Below are 22,138 nucleotides of genomic sequence, written 5' to 3'. Positions count from 1 at the left end.
ACAGTTGCCACTGAAATGATACCAATTTTAGATTTCTTTTCACTTTCAGGTGGTACTTTGAGTAATATTTGCTCAAATATTAAAACAGATCATGTTATTCACAAGGAAATGTTGTTGTTAATAGGTATTTAACTTAAATTGAGTTAGTCTTAACTATTGCCTAAGTCTCAGAACTGAAAAACTATTGTGTATTTTCAGATCTCTCTGGCCCAGTGATATCTTTGGCAGTTGTGAAGATGACCCTGTACAGACACTGTTACATATATATTTCCATCATCAGACACTGGGCCAGACAGGAAGCTTTGCAGTTATAGGCTCTAACCTGGACATGTCAGAAGCCAACTACAAACTGATGGAACTTAATCTGGAAATAAGAGAGTCTCTACGCATGGTGCAATCATACCAACTTCTAGCACAGGCCAAACCAATGGGAAATATGGTGAGCACTGGATTCTGAGACACTTCAGGCCTTTAGGAAAGAAACTAAACTGAAGATGATGAAGAATATTAACCAAGCACCTTTTATGGACCCTTGCATTCACTGATAACTTTCTGGCAGCATCTACTTTTTAGTGTAACTAATGTCAAACTGTATCAAAAACAAAGATCTGAAAGAAAAAAACATCTGATATTTTAACAGCTGCCAATATCTCCCAAAATAACTGTATGAAGAAGGAATTTTTTAATTACTTAACCTACGTGAAAAGAAAAGGGCTAAAAGTGATGCCTACAAATACATTACTTTCTGGGGAAAGAAAAGAATTCCAAGAATGTTTGCAATAATGGCCTCCAATACTGAAACAACCAAAAGCAGGTGAAATGAGGCTGAAATCAAGGCTGTTTCATTTTAGCTGAAGACCTGCAAAGCTGCTTGGATTTCTAGCAGTCGAAAACCTAACCTGCAATTGATGCTTAATCATCCATCCACATGAACATGCAGTCAGCTATACACATCAAGACTCATTTGCAAAAACCATTGATTTTTTCAGTATGTGGGATAAGGGTTTGGGTTTTTTTGTTTTTTGGTCTGTATAAGGAATTATGTGTGTGTGAGTTGGGATGTATGGATATGTGATAGTCATATTTTCAAGGTATGGATGTTTGGTGATAACGTCTCAGAGCATGCCTAAAAGAGCACTGCAAGATTATTTTTGAAGAAATGTTATTTTATTAGATCTAACTCTTCATAGTATGTAAATGTTAGAACATTTTAATAATATTTTAAAACTGGGCTTTCCCAGTATTTCAAAAAGAAATAATATATCTGTTAACGTTATTGGAATGCTGCTCAGTTCTCTGATCAGTGCTTATGTTACGATTGTTGATAACTAACCAAAGTAGATGCCTGCAGAGACTTTAAAATGTAAAATAAAGATGTATGCTGCCTGTCAGCTATTCTCATTAGAAAAGTTAACTTATTTTACTCCATATAGAAACTGTAGAGACTAAAACCAGTTATTTTCTTGTACATTTGTGCCATGCACTGTTATACAAGAATAGGTGTACAAAGCTAAAGAAAAAATTGTGGTCATTGATGATGGAATACACGACTTGCAGGCTTTGAAGTCTGCAGAATTCAAGAAAAGAGCTGCAAATGCATTTTTGTATCTTTATTCAGGACTCACATGCTTTACCCTAAAGAAACCTGGGGCTAGGGGAAATGAAAGGAAGCCTGAAGACTGACTACCAAAACATGCAATATACTTATTCACTGTCTAAGTCTGTAGTATAACATGAACTGGAGTCTCTATCCTTTTTTAAATCGCATTTTGTAAGAAAAGAAAAAAAAAAAAAATGTAGTCCCACAACTCCTGATTTGAAAGAAACACCTTGTATTTTTTATATACATCTCTTATCCACTGTGACTTTTCTTTTAAACTGGGCTCTGTGATTCCAGAGTTTAGAATGTAGAAATGAAATGCTTAGCTTTACCTTTTCTTGGGGGTGTGGACCCTGCCAGAAATGTAATTACATATGCTCAAGTGCATTAATTGAAGGCACTGTGCACACCATTGGACTGCTGACCACAGTTACGTTTCCAGTAAAATTCCGTAACTGGTCACGGCTCATTCATAATCACTGTATTTTTTGACCCTGATAAAGACAATTATTTTGATGGTGTTCTGGTACTGTAAGTGGTATCCTTTAAATTATTTAAAATTTTTGGGTGTGGGGCAGGCAGAGAGGGATGGTGTCCAGAGATACATCACACTTTACGTCCTATCTTACTATCCTCTGTTTTTCTCACCCTCCTTACATCCTTTTTGTCAAAAATAAAAAGCATTGTAGCTGTCGGTTTGTGTTGTATTTTAACAAAGAATGAATGACTACAGTGTGCATCATTTAGAAACCTTTCAAATGTTACCTTCTTGAATTGCCTTAAAAAGGAACAAAATTAGTTGACTACCCAACCAAACCTTTCAGTTGATATTTGCTTTTTGTGTTTATTTATATGTAACTAAGTCTATTAATATAATAAAAATGAATATACCTGCAGCAAGCAAGATGCAAACAAATTCATTAGGATGGCCTTCTGCAACAGCATTTTCCTCCAACCTACACTTCTCTGCTCCTCAGCCTCTGAATCCCAAGTTAGCATTTATTAACAAATATATCCAATGCTTAATTTATTACCTGATTTAGTTCCATTTGGAGTCCAGTTTTTGCTACATACAACCTTTTTCTTTTGCCCACTACACTTATCATTTTTAAATAGTATGCTTATAAGACAACAGCAAAAGCAGCAATCTGGCAGTTTCTTCATGCTGCTTCTAAAACAAAACCACAGGATTTCTTATATTAAAATATATTTTCTACTTTTAGTGATGTAAAATAGAGGGTGTGGCAAAACGCATAACCTCCCTTAAATTTAAGAAATCGTTACCTGCTTTCTTGGAAAAGACTCAAGGGCAGAGTAAGGTTCCTCATCCAGGCCTATGAGTGAATACTGCTCACATAAAACAACAGGATAACCTAAACAAAAGGAGAGAGACAGCATTAAAATCCATTTGTTGGTATTTTATAGCATTTTTTCCCTAATTTTTCAAAGTAATCCATGGTTCCTTTAGAAAATAAAGGAAATATGAAGAAAACTACAGTTACTTCTCTTGATACCCAGAGACATCTTAGAGTATTTCCTTCTAACCTCTCTCAACTTAAAATCTATTCACATCTTACAAGTTTTTGGATTGTACACATAAAGAGTTCGGCAGTGCCTTTTCATTGCTTGAATGTAATCATAATCTGAATGGCATGTTTTTGTGCCACTTTGTTGAATATCTGCATGCCCACCCATCCTAAGTAAAACAGTCTGATCCTCACTTTCCTCAACTGAAAAACAGGGTTAGTTGCTATGTTAGGAAAATTAATGGCAAGCAATATTAAAGAAAAATGTAACCATATTAATAGCCAGTGAAAATTTCTTAGGACTCAATGTAGGTACATTTATGTAATTCACTCATTGAGCAAATACTATTGATCACATTATGTATCACTTGCATGCCACAGTACAAATGGGTTTCCTACCCCTGTACCTACCCCCAACCAAATCAACAGGAACATGTTCGAACCAGTAAAAAACATCGCCTTTACCCACACCAGTTCTTGTCATTTCTCTTTAGCCTTGCCACCACTTTATCTGGTCCCTGCGAGTCTCCTTATCTACAAGTATGTACTGTACAGCTGGAGTGATTTTTTAAAAGTGAATTTATATGCCACCATGCCCCACAATCCCCACTATACCTTTAAAACCTTTTAGTGCAGCCTGGCAAAGTGCCTGTAGTCCCAGCCACTTGAGAGGCTGAGCCAGGAGAATCACTTGAGCCCAGGAGCTTGAGGCTGTGGTGTTCCCTGATAATGCCTGTGAGTAGCTCCTGCACTCCAGTACAGACCATCCTCCTAATGAAGGCCTAAAACACCCTTCCAGTCTGGCGCTGCTAGATTCACCTGGCATGTCCTCCAGAGTATTCTCACACTGTGGCCTCCCCTGGTTGTTTTCTGCCACAGGGCTTTTGCAGATTGTTGCCCTAATCTGGAAATTTTCCCCTCTCCATTTTTGCCTCATTCGACTCATTTGAACTGGAGCTTAGCTGAGGTATCATTCTTTTAGGCAGAGCTTCCCTAATCTCCCTAAGTCAGGTCCCTTACTGCAGAGTCATGTAAGCAGATCACAGGTCAGAACCTCAGTTTTACATTTGTATAAAAACTAGTGGCCATCTGCCCACTCTACTGGAAGCTCCATGAGATGCCACCTCTTCTCTACCGAGCACAGGTTCTCATGCTTCAATTCCATTAGCAACAGCTGGGGCGCCTATTAAATGTAGGTAGGACAGGTGCCCAGTAATCTGCATTTTACAAGCACCATCTCTGTCCACATTGATGCAGGTGGGCCTTTCCCCTTGAGATATGGATTCTATGGAGACCTCAAACCCACTTTGGTCCCTTTTAACAAGTGTCCAAGATGTTAAGACCTAGTCCTATGGCCTAAGGTAGTAAGGGGTTCACTTAAGTGGGATGTTAGAGAATTGGAGACATAATTAGCACATGGCTCCAATTATGTGGTTTGTGTAATTAAGCCAATACAACTTTAATTTCATCAGATGCACCTGGGGCTCTAAACTCAGTCCCATCCTCAACTAGGAACATTCTGGCAGTGGGGCCTCAGTGTTGTCATAAGATACTAGATGCAGTTAGTCTGGCATCCCGACTAGTACTAAGTCAGTGAAGGCAAAGGCTAAGGCCTACACCTCTAACTTGACATATTTAAGTACATTTAGGAGGCCTACTTTAAAACAAAAAGCTTTGAAGAAACACAAAGTCTACTTGATAGGTTATTCAGTGTCTTAAAAGCAGCTAGCTGCCCACAGCCACCCTCTTCCAAGCCCCACTTTTGCCACATTTGTGAAACTGACTAGTGAGTCAGGTTAGTTTTCCCAGCCTCCCTCCACCTAGTAGCTTACCTCCTAAGGTCACCTGGACACTAAAGCCTTTACTTACCCCATTCACCACCACTCAGCATTCTTACTCAACATTAACCTCCAACGGTCTCATGCAACCAAGAAATGGCTCTGCCTCCACCTCTCCCAAAAGAATGCCTTAATGTTACAGCTAGGCAGCTTTTTTTTTTGAGATGGAGTCTCACACTCTGTCGCCCAGGCTGGAGTGCAGTGGCGTGACCACTAGGCGGCTTTTTATTCAGTTAACTTCCTTCTAAGCTTCAGTCTTCCAGACCTGCCTAAATAGTACGAGCACCCCCCCTAAATTGTTTTCCAAGTGGCTGCAGCCTAACTCTGAGCCTGGCCCACTCTATGCCATCAGCAAGCATTCATAAAGGTGAAGTGACAGGTCCAGACTGTTAGCACAAGACAAGCGCTCTTGAAACTTTATTTTCAAAGACAGATTTTATGCAATGTATAAATCGTGTTGCAATACCTTTATTTGAAGGCTTTTTCAGAATACACTGCCTTTCATGAAGTATTTTGAGAAGGGAGAGGTGGAGAGGAGAGGCACGAAAAAGCTCACTCGTCTACTCCATCCGCGCATGCACAGCAACACTGACTTTCACCTAAATGATGTATTTGAAACTGAAAGTGCTGTCACAGGACAGGCGTTTGCCTTTGCATCTACCGCACAAATCTTGACGGTGGGGCCGTTTAGGGTCCACGTGGCGAAGTTTTACTGGGCAGGAACATCTCGTTTGTTTACAACTCTGGGGGAAAAAAATACAGAAGGGCATACAGAAGATAAACCCTTAGTGATTTCCTAGGACTTCAACATTTTTCTAGTCCATTCAAGTACTTATTGAATGTGCTCTAAGCAAGGTCCCATAGTAATCTTGTTTTCCCTCTACATCCCTACCTACCTAGCAATGACAGGGCTAGGAATAGTGGGTGTTTAACCATGCTATAGTACTGCTATATTGCATCAGATCCAATTATGAATTGTGAAATTTCTTTTGCAACAACTTTTTAAGAGGAAGGGTAGAGAACAAGTCAGGGATGAATTTGACAATGAACACCAACAGCAGAGTGGTTAAGGCATCCTCTTTTAGAAACATGCCCAGCCCTGATCTAAGTGATTCTAAGTGGCTTTCCATACTTAGTTTCTCTCCACCACCCCAGGGTGTTAATGCTTCTAAATATCCAACATGGGTCAAGTGTATTGATTAGGCTGTCTCAACTGGCAATTCAGACTCCATTAGCTGTGTGATAAGAGGCGAATGTAGTCACTTCTTTCCTTTTAAAGATTAGCTAAGCCCCTTAGCACAGTTAATAGCAAGCAAGTGCTTAAGCAATGCTTAGTTAACATATTGCTTGCTTACCATTATAGCCAACTCCCCATAAAGCTAGACAACTTAGATTTATCTTAAGCTATCACTTTGTGAGCTTTCAGGCAAGACAAACTAACCCCCTGTGCTTAAGTACTTTAAGGTTGTGCTTCGTAAGAAGCATTTCAGTAAAACAGTCAACCTTGACTACCTCGTGTTAGCTGACAAGCATGTTTTTGTTGATTTTCTTATACATTAGACTAAGTAGCAAGTAAGACAAGTATTCTTCCATATTGCAAGTGAGGTTAACAGTTTTAGAAGAGGTTAACAACAGCAAGATTTGCAAGGCCAGAAAGAAGCTAACACCAAGGCCCCGTTTCCCAGCTGAGTATTGTTTCTACCACTCCTAACAAAAGCCAGTTGAAACCTAAGGTCTGGGGGCCTGGCCTCTTTTTGGAAGTATACTCAAACTATACTAAAAACCCTCGATGACTGCCCAGGTCAGACAAAATGCAAAACATCTGATTTACTTGACAGGTGATATCCTCCACTCGGTAAGGGTTATAAGACTTCTGACAAGTTCTGCAAAACTGTTTGAAGTAAACCTGTGATGACAAAGAGGATAAACTTAAAATCGCCTTGACACTTTCAGCAAGAAGATGCCAGTTACCTGGTATTTCTTACCTTGTTAGTTCCCTGTACACACCACACATAAGCACTCTCCCAGCGGATGTTGCAGTCCTTGCAATGGTAATAGCCATATTTCTGCTCTAAGAACTGAACAGGATATGTCAATTTAACCAACATAACACCTGAATTATCCTTCATTTCAGACGTTGGGAAGGATCTACTTGATATTTGAAATTGGCAACTTCAGACCATGAAAGAAAGCAGGGTCAGGTTTGGGTACGCCTCTTCAATACAGTAATTAAATGAGCTTAATAGCCTAGTCAAACAATTAAGCAAGCATGGGCCTTAGAGTTCATATACCAGATTAACTCAGTTCATAAGGCTGGCTGATAAACGAATAAGTAGGGAAATAATAAACAGTTCTCTAAAGTTTGGGATTCTGTAGGGAGGCCTTTTAAGAAAAAGCCTGATCTTAGACTATGCACACATGTATTAAGCTGAAGAAAAATAAGACTCCACATCTAAGGAACTTTAAAGTTTCACCCAAGATCACATTCTTCATGCTGCTAAGTTAATTCCCAAACAGTAGTGCCAGGAACCTAAATTGTACGTAAGCCATAATTCATATTCAATATGAACAAAAGTAGTGTTACCTAATCTTCCCTTCTTCCCTCCCAGTGAGCAACCAGTTATACACACGTTTTTAGAGTTAGACTTTCAGAATTGGAAGGAACTCTGGGGAGCACTTAATTCAGTCTGCTCACCTGTGAGACTGCGCTAAGTCCAGGAAGGTTATGACTGGCCTAAGATCACACACAGCTCTTGCATGGCCACGCTGGAAAGCCCTGGCCTCTCGATTCACTCCTCGCATAATCAGCCTACCGCCACCAACCCCGCCCCTCAAGAGGAATACCAGCCTGTGATGGCCGTGGAAGAGACCGCGAAGGACTCCCTCGGGCTTCTTACCACCTCTTGTGCCTTTCCCCTTCTGCTAGGTCACAGCTGCCCTCTGCGTGCCCCAGCCCTTTAAAGTTTCAGCCTGCTGCTCTCGGGCAGCAACACTGAGCAGTCCAAATGCTTTCGCAGTATTGGATTTCTGAGTTGGGGGTGCTTTTTAAAAGCAAAGCAAATTCCTAGGAAGGGGCATTTTAGGAGCTCCAGCTTTCCAATAGCCTGGAAACTCATAAAGGAGAAATCAGAATTGCTGACCAGAATCCCAGCAGTTGAAGGGTTTTTGCCACATCCAGTGCGGAAATGGGAGAGAGGGATCCTTGGGAATCGACTCTCCAGCCGGCAAGTGCTCCGAAGTTCAGTTGTGCCTGATAGGTCATCCAACCATGCGGTCAGGGCTAGCCTATACACCCACTGCGCGAGGTTTACAGTGCAAATATGTGGGTTATAAGAACGTCCCAAGAGCGTTCAGAGCAGCCGCCGCGAGTAAGTCCGGCTGTCGGGGACGTGAGACTGTGCTGTCAGGGAAGACACCTATCGCGGTCATTGGCTGTCTCGGAAGCACGGAAGTGGCCCACGCTTAGGGAAGCGCCGCACCTCCGAGTGCCCGAAGCAGTCACAGGGCCAGGCCCCAGGAAGACACCCGCACCCCCGGGCTCCCCTGTGCCCTGACCGCCCTAGGCTTTACCTGGAAGCGCAGCCGCTCCTTGCCCAGCTCCGGGCTCTGTGGCGACGGCCCCTCTCCCGCGGCGGCCGCCTCCCGTCCGTCGCCGCCGTCTCGGGCCCTCCCCGCCGGCGGAGGTTGCCCCGGGCTCCTTAGCGCCGACCGCGGAGCCGCCTCGCCCTCCTGGGCCTCTCGCGGCGGCAGCTCGGGACTGTCGGCCGGCTGCTCCCAGCTCGCTCGGACTGCGGCCTGGGCCTCGCCATCGTCGTCGGACTGCGGCCGCCGGGGCGCCTTCCTCGTCCACACCTCCCCCTCCTCTGGGCCTTGAAGCCGCGCGGGCGGCGGCCCCCGCTCTCCGTCCGACGCCCCGGACCTCTGCTGGCCCGCCGTGGCTCCGGGCCCCTCCAGGAAGGCGGTGAGACGGCGCAAGGCCACAGGCGAGTACACGGCGACGGTGCGCGGGAAGCGCATGGGCCGCGGGACGCCGTTCTGGGGGCTGCCCTGCTCCAGGCCTCGACGGGCTGGCTGCTGGGAGAAAGAGCCGCCGCCCGTGGTGCCCTCGGCCCCGGGACCGGCCGGGGACTCGGGGTCGCGGGCCCGGCGCTGCAGCGTGCGCCTCCCCAGCGAGCACTGTACCGCGGCGTCGATGCGCGGGCTCACCTGCACCGCCACGTCGCAGCTGCCGGCCCTGCGGGCGTGCGGCCCGAGACCCGGCCCCACCTGCGCCAGGAGAGCCATGAGCTGCGCCCGCTGGTAGCTGTCGAAGTACTCGGCGGCCGTCAGCCGCCCGCAGCCCGGGAAGGACGACGAGGCCGCGCCCGCCGAGGAGGGGGAGGAGGCGGGAAGGCAGCCCCCGCTGCGGTGCTGCCAGCTGCCGCCCGCCGCGCCCTTGCCCTTGGTGGCCGCGGGGTATGGGTACCGGTACGAGCAGGGGGGGCACGCCGGGAACACGTAACTGTCCAGCACCTCGTCCCCCAGGGCCGCCATGGGCGCACTGCTCCCGCCCGCCGCCGCACCCTAAATAGGCGACTCGCCCGGGCGGCCGAGCGGAGGCGGGGGCGGCCCTAGGCGGGGGCTGGCACGCTGCACCGCCCTCCACGCCCTTCAGCCACCGGCCCGCGTCCCCGCCGAGGGGGCCCCTCTTCGTCTTTCTCCCTACGGAAACTCTCCACGCCCGGATGTTGGCACAATGATCCTTAGATGATCTGGAAAGAGGGCTTTCTTTGTGATGAAAGGGCTGATCCGTAAGGGAACCAAGGCGCCCGAGGTGAGGATTTCAATGAGAGAAACTCATCACCGGCATCAGCTGAGCCGGCCTCTCCCGGTGCCCTGATTGTTCCAGGTGCCTGCTCATCCCCCCCCCTCAACCCCCGCTCCCCCACCGGGAAGCCGAGGCCAGGCCGGGTGCCTCTGGCTAAGTGAGCGAAAGTGCCAAGGTTTGGGAACTGTTCTGGGTCTATTACCCGTTAACTCAGATGATAGTTTAATCTCAGAGCTGCTCTGAGAGGCTACCCACTGAGCCCCCTCGGCGAGTGCATGGAGAACCACCCAGGGATCTTCATCTAGGCGAATTGTTTTCTCCCCTGGAGCGTGTCCCTTCCCCCAGTCCCAGTGGTGACCGGAAGGTACCGTTTTGTTCTGCTCCAGAGCGGTTCTGAAAAATTTCCCAACCAAATCATTCCTACAAAAGATAAATTGATTTGGGGTGTGTTTACATAAATTCAGAAGACCAGTCGAAAAGAACATGGCTTGTCCACTAGAAAAATGTTGATTATTCATTAATAAGTAGATACCAGATCAAGTAATCAAATACATTAATGTAACTTTTCTCTGATACTGGTTTGACAAATACTATATTTCCTTGTTTAACTGACCTGTTTTGGAATTCTTCTGAATACAGGTCAAAATTCAACATTGTCAGGAATTTTAAGTAGAGCAAGCACACTTTTTTTTTTTTTTTTTACAACGATTACATTAAACTCAATTATGCTTTACAAAGACAGCTTGTTTTTCCTCATAGTGCGCCAAAATTCTACATTTCCAAGACCCTGTTTTCTAATAGTTTCTGTATTTGCAACAGTCATAGAAATTGGTGATGGTAAAAACTAAAAACCACATTTAATTCAGGCTTCACGTTAGCCATTCCAGGTGCAAATTATATTACAGCATTGATTTGTAATTTGTGGCAACGTTTGGTTAATACACCAGCGAACCTTAAAAAGATCAGAATTGTTACATGTATGATGTGAACCAGTGTTATCTTTTATGTTAACCATGTGCACTACCACAGGCCATAAATATGAAGCAATATTTCAGCAAGATAGAAGCTCCTGTGTATCTCCACATTTAGAGAGAAGTCTGAGCGGTTTCCATCATTATTATATTTTCTGCTTTCACTGTGCCATAGGAAGTGTCTGCCATTTCCTCTTCTTTTAGTTTTTTATAAGAAATATCTGTATCTTCATCTTCATCTAGAGGATCTCGCTTGTGCAACATTTCACTTCCATACATTTTATAGATTAAAACAAAAATCCCCGCTTCTGCAGACTGGAAAAGCGCATACAGCAAAGGAAACATGTACATGCTTCCTATGAATTGCGGCGGAAAGGCCAGTTTTAGAATGGCTGTACAGAGCTGCACATTCTGACTACCTGTTTCCAGACATACAGTCCTCTTGCAGTTGGGTGGAAGATGGAAGAGAGTAGCTAAACCGTAACCTGAAGCATAGCCTGCCAAAGGCATAAAAATTGCTATCACATAAACAGCTGCAGGGATACTTGCCAGCAGTTCAGGTCCTAACATAGTGCCGGTCATTATGAAGAGGACCACCAGAGTCACTAGCAGAGACCACAGGGAAACCTAGTAATGGAAAATTACAATGAGATGGTTGAAGATGAACTCAGGCGAGAGAATCCTAAGCTCACGGAAGAAAACACCCATCTAGTATGCTCTCCAACACAAAATGGAGACCTTTGACAGAGTATTTTTGAAGATGAGCAGGCCACCTCTTCAGGAAGCATCCAGAGCCACATAGGGCAGCTCTGATTGTTTGGAGGCCTGTCCTTATGTCGAGGGACAATTTGCCTTCCATAACCTCTAGCCATTGAGTTGGATATAGGCTCTCAGGAGCAACAAAGACCAGCTCTTCAAAAACAAAAAACAAACAAACAAAAAAACCCAGCTTTTCTGGCCAGGCACGGTGGCTCACACCTGTAATCCCAGCACTTTGGGAGGCTGAGGTGGGTGGATCATGAGGTCAGGATTTCAAGACCAGGCTGGCCAAGATGGGGAAACACTGTCTCTACTAAAAATACAAAAATTAGCCAGGTGTGATGGCGAATGCCTGTAATCCCAGCTACTCGGGAGGCTGAGGCAGAGAATTGCTTGAACCTGGGAGGTGGAGGTTGCAGTGAGCAGAGATCGCGCCACTGCACTCCAGCCTGGGTGACAGAGTGACACACCATCTCACAAAAAAAAAAAAAAAAAAAAAAAAAAAAAAGCTCTTCAAAAGCTTTTTTTCTGAAAAACAGCTCTTCAAAAGCTTAAAAACTGGTTATCAGGGGAAGGCTACTCTTCTTCAGGCAGATCATCCCCAGACTTAAAGCCGCCATCACATAACTTTGTTTTGGTATCCTGACTGTTCTGAGCATGTGTTTCATATGTGAATGTGCCTCTTAAAAACAGGGCATTTAGAACTGAAGCTAATACCCCAGGTATGGTCTGATCATTAGAGCAGACAAGTGGATGTTTACTTTCCCTGAACTGAACCCCATGTTTTCCATAAGAAATTAGTTCTCATTTTATATGAGTTAAAACTTGTGAAACTTGATTAAAATGTCTGAAGCTCAGTGTGTGATCTTTTTAACCCTCAAAATATATTGCAGAGGATTGCTTGCATTATTGAAATAATTACCTACTCTTAGATTATCTAAGAGAAAAAAGTGTAAATAAAGATGTGAATAATTCTTTGCAATTTGGCAACTTTCCCCTTTTTTATTTGTTCATGAGAAACCTCCCATCTGTAAGTCTCTAATGATGCTTAGGTATTATTACATTAGATGGATTTCAGATACAGTACAACTGACTTCTGTATAAAATGTGTCATCTTGATGTTCTGACTGGTACATTTCACTCATTCAAATAAAACAGTCTGTATGAATTGGAAGGCGGAAATCTAAAAATTCCTCCCCTAGTTCTCCTTCATATTGGTAGTTAACTTTTTTTTTTAATGAGGAGTGGACAGGGAAAGGAAACTAGATCCAGAGAGAACAGCTTAAATGTTGCTTCTGGTTCCCTGGATAGCTGGGATATCCCTTTTGCAGTCTTTGGGACCGGCATAACTCTACACTCTTAAAAAATTATTTAAAATTTATCTGAGCTGGTCACAAATTCTACCCTAGAGGATGCTGCAATAATTATTATATAAGGTACAGATACTACAGATGCATAATTGGCAGAAACCAAGCTATTACATGTAAAAGCATACCATTTCAAAGTATGTCACATTGAAAGCACTGACAAACAGTCTGATTTCTTCATTTGAAATATTGGCTCCAAAGTCCCTTAGAACTATTTTAAATCATTTGGGCAAGCATTGACATTGAATGCTCATTTTGAAGTGTTTGCAAAGGTGTAACAATTATATAAACCATTTCTTAATAGTGTGTTAATTAAAGAATAGGCCTAGGTTAACCTTAAATTCAAAGGTAGCTAATCTTATGTCTATTATATTTAAATATTAAATAGATTAATTTATTAATATATTTATATTAAATATATTTCTTCTGTTTTGGGTGTGTAAATAGGTCATTTGATTGACTTTCTCTTAGACTTCCTAAGGTGTTCTAGTAAATGCCATCACATTAATAGCATTAGCTTAATGATTAAGATTAACAAGTTCTTAATGCATCTCAAGAGTATCTATGAGTATATATTACAGGTATTAATATATGCGTATTTACATGTACACATACATTTTTACATTCACATATATATGTTTATTATGGAGCAGGATTTCTTTCACTCAAGGCTGGATATATGCACAGAAAAGAACTCTCTACTTTTCATATTAATAAAAGCTGACTCTATATAATCAGATTACTTTAGAAAATAAGTAAAACAAAAGATTATGCCTTCTTGAATCTACATAATTGAAACATTAGGGTGGCTCTTTTTCTCTTCATTTGTCTAAAGGAATTTGCCTGTGCATTTTGCAGTAATAGTTACATATTTTATTTGATTAATTACCTGAAGTCAGCATCCTGGTCATGGTTTATTCTTTTTCGCTACTATTTTTGAATTTTCAAAGACAGCTTAATTTTACAAAGATTTTTTTCTCCTCCAGTCAACTACTAGAATCTACTAAACTACTAAAATCTCTACTGCTACAGAAAGCATTCATATTTTAAAAAATCAAAGCCTTAGGAGAAATATTGCACAAATTATAGAAATCCCCTATCTTTTCACTAGCTTTAGAAGCCATATAAAATATTGCAATGGAGAAAGAAAAATAAACACATTTAGTAAGGTCAATATAACCTCCATTATTTATCCAGGACCCAATTTTATTTTGTGCTTTAAAGCCAATATTTTGTGTGTTCTATTACTACAATGTAACTTTTCCATTACTTTTTGTCCTATTAGTATCAACTTACTTTTAAAAATTTAATAAAATGTTAAAGGAACCTACTACAGAGTTTCTCAGAATTAGAGTTCCATTTTTGAAAAGATAGCCATGCATTTCTAAAATACTGCACCAATTCTATTAAAGTAATTTTATTTAATCTGCTTTGATGTTTAATTATATACAATTAGTGGAAAATATGTTGCCATTTAATTACACTGTCATCTTCCCCACCCTGCTATGATCTGTTTCCTTCCGATGAGTACTGATAGTTCTCTTATGCTGGTTTTGATTAAGCTGTGTCTTAATTAAAGCTATCATTCTAGGAATCCCAAAAGTGGAAGTTATCTTCGTAGCATAAACTTTTTAAAAAAAAATTTATCCATGCAATTACTTCCAAGTCCTTTTCTTCCTTTCCGCCTTCTCCAAACTTCCTAACATTTCTGCTGTGGGTCAGAGATCAAGGGCTCTCCAAGCTAGTATGGAAAGGGAAGAGGGGGCCTTACCTTCACAATGTAGTCAGCCACCCGGCTGTATTTGTAGCGAATGAAGACGCCCAACCCGATAGGGATGAGAGTGCTGCAGAGAGTCAGGGTCACGGTCCCTAGGGGTAGTAACTGCACGATAGGGGTGTTGATCCAAGCCCAGCTGTAGATCCACAGGCACAGGGGCATCAAGACGAGGGCCAGAAGCGTGGAGGAGATGGTCATGATGATGCTGCAGAAAAGGGAATGTACAGAAATCAGAACGGGCTTTGAGTCAAACAGCCAGCCAACCTTTTTCTTGTATGTTGAGTAGAGGTGGAACGGGGAGACTGCAAGTCCCGGGGTTGAAGTCTGGGCAGAACCTACATCATCCGAGGAGAGTGCCAAGAGAGCAGCACGTCTAACACCAATGGAATTATGAACCCAAGGCAGGGAGGAAAAACAAGCCCCCTGTCTCGGTACTGCTGCCCTCGACATTATAAAGTCTATTGAGCCTGGATGATTCTGAGGGGAAGGAGCGTTCTTCCTTGCAAGCCCCCTGCAAGGTAAGCCATGGTAAAGCTGCTGACTGCTACTTGTTGGTCGAATTCAACAATCCTGCCCTCTATGTGAGATTACTTTCTCTGATGGGTCAGTAGCCCTATTTTACTTTTACGTTGCCGGCGAATTCTAGTTCAGACTTCCCCTTCTCTTTGTCTTCCACTGGACAACGACCTGCGCTGCCAGCCCGACGCTCGGGGAGGACGGCGAGGGACCCTGCTGAAGGGCCGCGCTGCGCATGGAATCCCAGCCTTGGAGCAGCCCCCTCGCCGTCTAGCTCGCTTCCCCAGCAGCACAACCTGCAGGTCGGCCTTGACTTCTAAAGCCCGGGCGTCATCATCTTCCTCTCCTTTTCTCCTCCTTCCTCCACGCCTAATTCCAACCCCTCCACTGCCCCTGTCCTTCGTCGTGAGCCCACGGCCGTAAACGCGCGTCTGGAATGAGACAGATGCCCAAGGAATAGACAGATCCGTACCTGAGGTTCATGTCGCCGTCAACCAGCAGGGACATAAGATTGGAGAGATTGCCGCCGGGACAGCAGCCACACAGGAGCACCGCCACGGCGGCCACCTCGTCCAGCTTGAAGGCGAGGGCCAGCAGGAAGGCCAGCAGCGGCAGGAGGCCGAACTGGCAGAGCGCGGCCAGCAGTGCGCCCACGGGCCGGCGGACGTGCGCCCCGAAGTGGTTCACGTCCACCGTGCAGCCCAGGCCCAGCATGGTGATGCACAGGGCGGCGCCCACGAACACGTTCAGCCCGTGGTTCAGCGGCGTGTCCCAGAACGGGGGCGCGTGGGGCGCCCAGGGCCGAGGGAACGGGGAAGGGCCGTGGCTTGCCGCGCCGCCCGCGAGGCCGCTGGTCGTGGGCTCCGGGGTCGGAGTGGGGCCGGGGCTGAAGCCGAAGCTCGGACCCGGCCCAAGGCTGAGCCCAGGGCCGGGGCCGGCGCTGGAGGCAGGGGCGAGGGCGAGGTCCGTGCCGGGGCCCGGGCTGCTGGCATTGGGCGCCAGGGTGTAGTTGTCCCGCAGCAGAGGGGCGAAGAGCAGGGTCTCGTTGTCGTTGCCGTCCATGGCGCGGCCGGAGCTGCGGATTCCGGTCCCCTCCCGCCGCGTGCCTCTCTCCGTCCCGCGGTCGCCGCAGCCGCCTCCCGTCGTTCTGCCCGTCGGTCTCCGAGCCCCGGCTGCGCGCCGCTGACGTGCTCGGCGGCGTCGGGGGCGGCTGGCAGGTCTCAGCTCCCAGGTCTGCCGCCGCCCGCAGCCTGGCACTCCGCGCAGCGCGGCCCCCCGGGTGAACCCAATCACTGCGCCCGGTCCGCGCCCCGGCCCCGCGCCCCGCAGGCCCCGCCCCGCCGCCCGGTCCCCTCCTGTGAATCGCCAGTAAGTGGTTCTGTTAGAGTGTAGCCAGGGGCGGAACAAAGACCTGACAAAGGACCAGAGCAGGAAAAAACCGTTCCTGGCTGCCGATCAACTTCTCTGATGGGCTCTGCCTCTTTATAATGAAATCTGGAGACCCAGACACACAAAGTGGAGGGGGTGGGTGGATAACCTCATCGATGCACGCTCATAGGCCATAGAAACTGTTCCTATAGCCTGCAGCCCTAAGAGGGGTGCTTGACTTAACATGAGCGATTCTCTAGTAAGCATGACACGATATCTGGCTTGAATTTGCAAACAATTTTTTGCATGATTTTCATGTTCAGTCTTAAAGTAGAATGTAATAGTAATATAGCGGGTTTTGTGCAAGTGCGTGTGCATTATTTCATTCGATTCTTACAGCAAAGCCGTGAGATAGATACCATTTTTACAAGCTCGATTTTTACAAACGAGAAAACTGAGGCACGAGGAATTCTCAGTCTTATCAACCGAACCGACAAGTACCTGGCTGAATCTGCACGGTGATGTGTCCCTAAAAAGGGTAGAGAAGAGCTTGGCTAATAACAGTTTCCATGAAAAATGTGTGTTTAAGAAGTTATTGGCAGGTGGAGAGAGGATATTTCAGTGGCCACAGATTTACGAAGGTTTATGAGTAAGGCCCTGGCATTAGGATTAAAGGACTGAAAAGAAATAAAGTGCTGAGATTCCCTGCTTGAGACATGTTTATCCCAACACAATTCAAAAGCAGAGCTCTTAGGAATGGAGATGCAACAACTTTTAAGTCAGTCACTAGATGGCATGTAGAAAGGAAAATAATTGCTCTGCTTACCAACCAGGTGGGGCCTGTTAAGGAGGCATCTAGCTCCCTGGGGGTGACCATAAAGTGATAGTTGAGTTGTGAAAACCAGCAGGAATTTCTAGAATGAAATCAAGGCTCAGTCTTAGCCCAGGGTTGCTTTCACAAGAAGCCAAGATATAGTGAACTCTTCTATCCGAGAACTTTTCCCTAACTCCTGTCCTGACACAGAGTGACTTCTATTACCCAAGGGTGGGCTGAGCCTTTCCTCCTCCCCAAATCTCATGAAGATGATGGAGACTATGAAAAGTAAGACTAAATGCAAAGCATATTGCACTCTTCATCACAAATAATTTATTTTTTCTCCTTTGGACTGTAAATTCCATGAGGGCAGAGCTTTTGCAAGAATTTAGGAGGATAATGTACCCTTACACTTTTCCAAAACACTAAACCCAGAAAAAAAAACTTCAGTGAGCTAAACTTTAAAGGAAGTGGGTTGTGACCAAAAATATTTTAAGTTTACATGTCAGCTTATGTAGGTAAAAAGAAAGATATTCAGATATACAATGATCCATGCTACCTAACCGTTACATTAGTAGACCCAGGGAAGATGTGTGGAGAAACAGACAAGATAAGGAGGGAAGGCACTACTGAGACTTCACAGTCTTGAAACCGCAGAATGAGATAAGCCAAGAACACAAATGGCAAGGGATCCAGCTGAAGCCAACTGTGCAGGCACCACTCCTATTTGCCTCAGAAACCCTCATCGTGTTAACGATATTAAAATTCACAATCACATTAAATAAGCAGTAATTAGAGGCAGACCAACTCAACTCATCCAACTACCTCCTCTCAGGGTTTAGGGAGGGACTTGGGAGGCAACTTGTGCAATGGGCGAAGACTGAAAACAGAAAGGGGCCTGGCATCGTGGCTCTTGTCTGCAATCCCAGCAATTTGGGAGGCTGAGACAGGTGGATCACTTGAAGATGAATTCGAGACCAGCCTGGCCAACATGGTGAAACCCCATCTGGACTAAAAAGATAAAAATTAGTTGGGCATGGTAGTGTGTGCCTGTAGTCCCAGCTACTCAGGAGGCTGAGGCAGGAAAATTGCTTGAACCTGGGAGGTGGAGGTTGCAGAGAGCCAAGATTGTGACACTGCACTCCAACCTGGATGACAGACTGAGAGTCCATCTGAAAAAATAAAAAAAGAAGGGGATGATGGGCTGGGATTGTAAATCATGGGGCATGTTGCACCTGCAATTTTGGGGGATTCTTGGGACCTACAGACCTGATGTCACTCCTGCTGATGGGGTGATTGTCATTGTAAAGAAAACAGGTGCCCTGGCCTCCCCTTCTTTCTCATCTTCCTCACTATGTATGAGAAAACCCCAGGATTAGGATTAAGCCCATTCTCCAGGTATGATGACACTGGTGTGGTGACACTGGTGAAGTGAAGTATTCTTTTCCCAAGGGGGAAAGAATATGTAAAAGGGAGAGATAACATAGTACTTAGAAAATATGACCAGGCACGGGGCTCACGCCTATGGGAGGCCAAGGTGGGCAAATCTCTTGAGCCCAGGAACTTGACACCACCCTGGACAACATTGTGAAACCCTGTCTCTACAAAAACTACAAAAATTGGCCAGACATGGTGGCACATGCCTGTGGTGGCATATGCCTGTGATACCAGCTACTTGGGAGGCTGAGGTGGGAGGATCGCTTGAGCGCAGGAGGGCAAGGCTGCAGTGAGCCATGATCATGCCACTGTACTCAGGTATGGGTGACAGCAAACTGTGTAAAAAAAAAAAAAATTAAGGAAGGAAGGAAGATGAAATTAAGCTAGCTATTTGGGGAAAAATAAATTTAGAGCTTTGTGGCACAGTGTATACCAAAGCTAATTCCAAGTAGATTAAAGGGTTAACTATTAATAATAATGCAACAAAATACAAGAGAAAAAAATTGGCAAATGTTTATCTCATCTTTGGATATGGAAAATTTTTCTAAGCAAAAAAGTAACAGAAGAAATCATAATGGGGAGCTCAGTAGATATGGATACATAAAAACTTTCAACTTTGTTATAGTAAAAACATCATTTAAGAAATTAAGTGAAAATTTATGATTAATTTATAAAAGTTTTATTGTGTTATTTTATAGGAAAAGAGGCAAATGACATGAATAGACACAAGATCACAAAAGAGATGCAAGCAGCCAACATGTTTATGAAAATAGTCACATTCACTAGTATCCAGAGCAATTAAATTGAAGCAATTAGATGCCATTTTTCAGTGCTGGAAAAGATTCAGATATATGCTATTATGTTATAGTGGCAAGGATACAATCAATTTGGATATATCCTACCATAGAAACAATCATGGAAAGAGAGCACCTACTTCCAGGAGTTCTCATAAAAGTCCTGGGGTTAACTTGGGATTAATAAGGGAGAACTATCGTACACTAATGTTTGTTTTGGCCACTTTTCTTGAAAGGAAGCTAGAAGGCTTTTTAAAAGTAGAAGTAATTAAATTTAAAAATTAAATACAAAATAGGCAAGAGAAGTGTACCCATCCTTCAACCAATCATTGTGGCCATAGGATGGAATGCTTTCACTCAAGCAAGGGAGTGGTCTCATCCCCACTCAAGACACATCAACTCAAATTTGGGGAAGGGATTCCCCAGAGGAATAGTGGGTGCTGTTAACAGAAAGAGGAAAAATGGATGTTGAGTAGGCAGAAAAGTAATAAGGGTTCACAGAAGTTGTATTCAGTACCTCAGCACCCTCAAATGTGTTTGAGGGCTTCTTCCATTGCATTTCCAGAAGTAAGCACTGCTACCTTAAGAATCTTTGTCAATATGCTGTTTTAAAAGTTTCATATTTTGTGCTTATTTAACTACTAGTGAAATAGAACTTTTTCAGTTTAATAATAAAAATACTTTATTATAAATTATGTATTTTGCCTATTTACAGAAATCATCTGACTTGCAGACAATTTACGTACAACGATAAGACTGGTAGAAGAAAAATTAGAAACAACCTAAGTATCCAACAATACGCAACTGGTTGAGTAAATTGTTTTTTATTTACATAATAGAATAAATACTATGCAACTATTTAAAATTTTCATGATATATTTTTATGTGAAAAAAGCAAGTTATGTACCGTTTTACGTTGATTTCTTTCTTTCGTATTTTGTTAGAAAAAATTTTTTTAGAGATATTACATTGTCCAGGCTGGAGTGCAGTGGCTATTCATAGGCATGATCATAGCAGACTGCAGGGTGGCTCTTGGCTCCAGTTTCTTTAAAAGTACTTATATAGTTGCATTCAAAAAGACTGGGCCAAAATATATTGGATTATGGAGGATTTTTGCATTCCTTTTTGTTTTCTTTTCTTTTTTCTTGAGACAGGTCTCCTTCTGTTGCCCAGGCTGGAGTACAGTGTCATGATCTTGGCTCACTGCAACCTCCGCCTCCCAGGTTCAAGCGATTCTCCTGCCTCAGCCTTCCGAGTATCTGGGATTACAGGTGCCTGGCATTAGTGATTAATGGGTAGGTAGTGTAGACAGGCAGCCATTAGTCACTGAGTAGGCAGGCTCAGTAATCAGATCAACTGTCTCAGTATCCCAGTGCTTGTGTTCAAGGAATCCTTATTTCATTTAATAATGGCCCCAAAGTGCAACAGTAGTGATGCTGGCATATTGTCATAATTGTCCTATTTTATTACCAGTTACTGTTGTTAATATTTTACTGCAACTAATTTATAAATTAAACTTTGTAAGAGGTATGTATTTATAGAAAAAACATAGTAGATATATATAGGGTTCAGTACTATCCACAGATTCAGACATCCCCTGGGGTCTTAGGACATATTCCCTGAGGATAAGGGGGGACTATTGTACAGACATGTTTCTTTTGGCCACTTTTGTTGAAAGGAAGCTGGAAGGTTTGCTTTTAATAGAGATCTGTCAAACAGAAGAGCTGACTGGAATATTGTTCTTAGCTGATTTGTATCTAAAAGCCACATGGCCTGTTGATTATACTTGCTTTATATAATTAAGTCTATTTTACAGAATAAAAAAAGTCCATTTCTAACAACATTAATTACTCTTTAATAACTAACTAATGATGGATATAACAAAAGATTATTTTCTGTGTCCAAAAAGTATACCACTCTTAAAACACTTACTAATCCCCAATATTACATTTACACACTTGGCAGAAAAGTCTGGATACTCTAAATCAGTGAGGGCCTGGCTTGTCTGCTCATGGTGAACTCAAGCATATTAAAACCTGCTCAGGAATGTCTGGGTGGCCTGGTGCACCAGCCAGGCAGAGGTCATATTTATGGAAGCCTCACTGGTAGAGTTGTTAGACATAGCAAATAAAAATACAAGACATCCAGTTACATTTGAATTTCAGATGAACAATAAATACGTTTTTAGTATAAAGATGTTTCAAATATTTCACCTGGCAATCTTACCTGGAGACAGACGATTGTTAGAAAACTGAGATGGAATGGTGGCCTCCAGGGGCTAAGATCTCCATGCATTTAGGAAATAAACCCTAAATTCCAAGAAATATACTAGTGGGCAAAGAGGAGGTGCACAAGCCTGGGCTAGGGATGCTGTCTGGGGATTGGTGAAGAGGAGGCAGTGTGGGTTGAGGCCCTCTCTTGTCCCCTAGGGAATTTTGGCCTGGTTCTGTGTGGAGAGGGCAACACAGCGTCAGAGGTAAATATGTTTTTACAATATGTAAATATTGTAGCTGAATAACAGTTTGAGTGGGAGGAACATTGAGACACAAGAACCTTAGAGCAGG

At 43.9% G+C, this 22,138-nt stretch overlaps 3 protein-coding genes across 8 annotated transcripts in view; 1 reads left to right on the top strand and 2 right to left on the bottom strand.

Annotated features, from left to right (window-relative positions):
• FRYL (FRY like transcription coactivator) overlaps window positions 1-2,294 on the top strand; it is a 276,010-nt gene extending 273,716 nt beyond the window's left edge. For all 6 annotated transcript variants that reach the window (XM_063663636.1, XM_063663634.1, XM_054486860.1 and 3 more), the window contains one exon: window positions 199-2,294. In XM_063663636.1, the coding sequence (XP_063519706.1) occupies window positions 199-457 (259 nt within the window). In that variant the 3' untranslated portion in view covers window positions 458-2,294. The remainder of the gene's footprint in view (window positions 1-198) is intronic.
• A 3,122-nt stretch (window positions 2,295-5,416) lies between these two features.
• On the bottom strand, window positions 5,417-9,643 carry ZAR1 (zygote arrest 1). Its single transcript, XM_054486862.2, has 4 exons — window positions 8,535-9,643; window positions 6,950-7,042; window positions 6,796-6,870; window positions 5,417-5,707 (listed from the first exon to the last, which is right to left on the bottom strand). Exons 1-4 carry the CDS (start codon window positions 9,495-9,497, stop codon window positions 5,564-5,566), a joined length of 1,275 nt encoding a protein of 424 aa, XP_054342837.1. The 5' UTR covers window positions 9,498-9,643; the 3' UTR covers window positions 5,417-5,563.
• Window positions 9,644-10,215: 572 nt separating this feature from the next.
• Window positions 10,216-16,442, bottom strand: SLC10A4 (solute carrier family 10 member 4). The gene is made up of 3 exons (XM_054484801.2): window positions 15,634-16,442; window positions 14,640-14,850; window positions 10,216-11,369 (listed from the first exon to the last, which is right to left on the bottom strand). Exons 1-3 carry the CDS (start codon window positions 16,221-16,223, stop codon window positions 10,857-10,859), a joined length of 1,314 nt encoding a protein of 437 aa, XP_054340776.1. The 5' UTR covers window positions 16,224-16,442; the 3' UTR covers window positions 10,216-10,856.
• Between the last annotated feature and the right edge of the window lie 5,696 nt (window positions 16,443-22,138).

Source organism: Pongo pygmaeus, chromosome 3 (genome assembly GCF_028885625.2).
Source record: "Pongo pygmaeus isolate AG05252 chromosome 3, NHGRI_mPonPyg2-v2.0_pri, whole genome shotgun sequence".
In the NCBI taxonomy this organism is placed as follows: Eukaryota; Metazoa; Chordata; class Mammalia; order Primates; family Hominidae; genus Pongo; species Pongo pygmaeus.
Note: the sequence above shows the minus strand (reverse complement) of the source record. Positions and strands in the feature narration are given on the sequence as shown.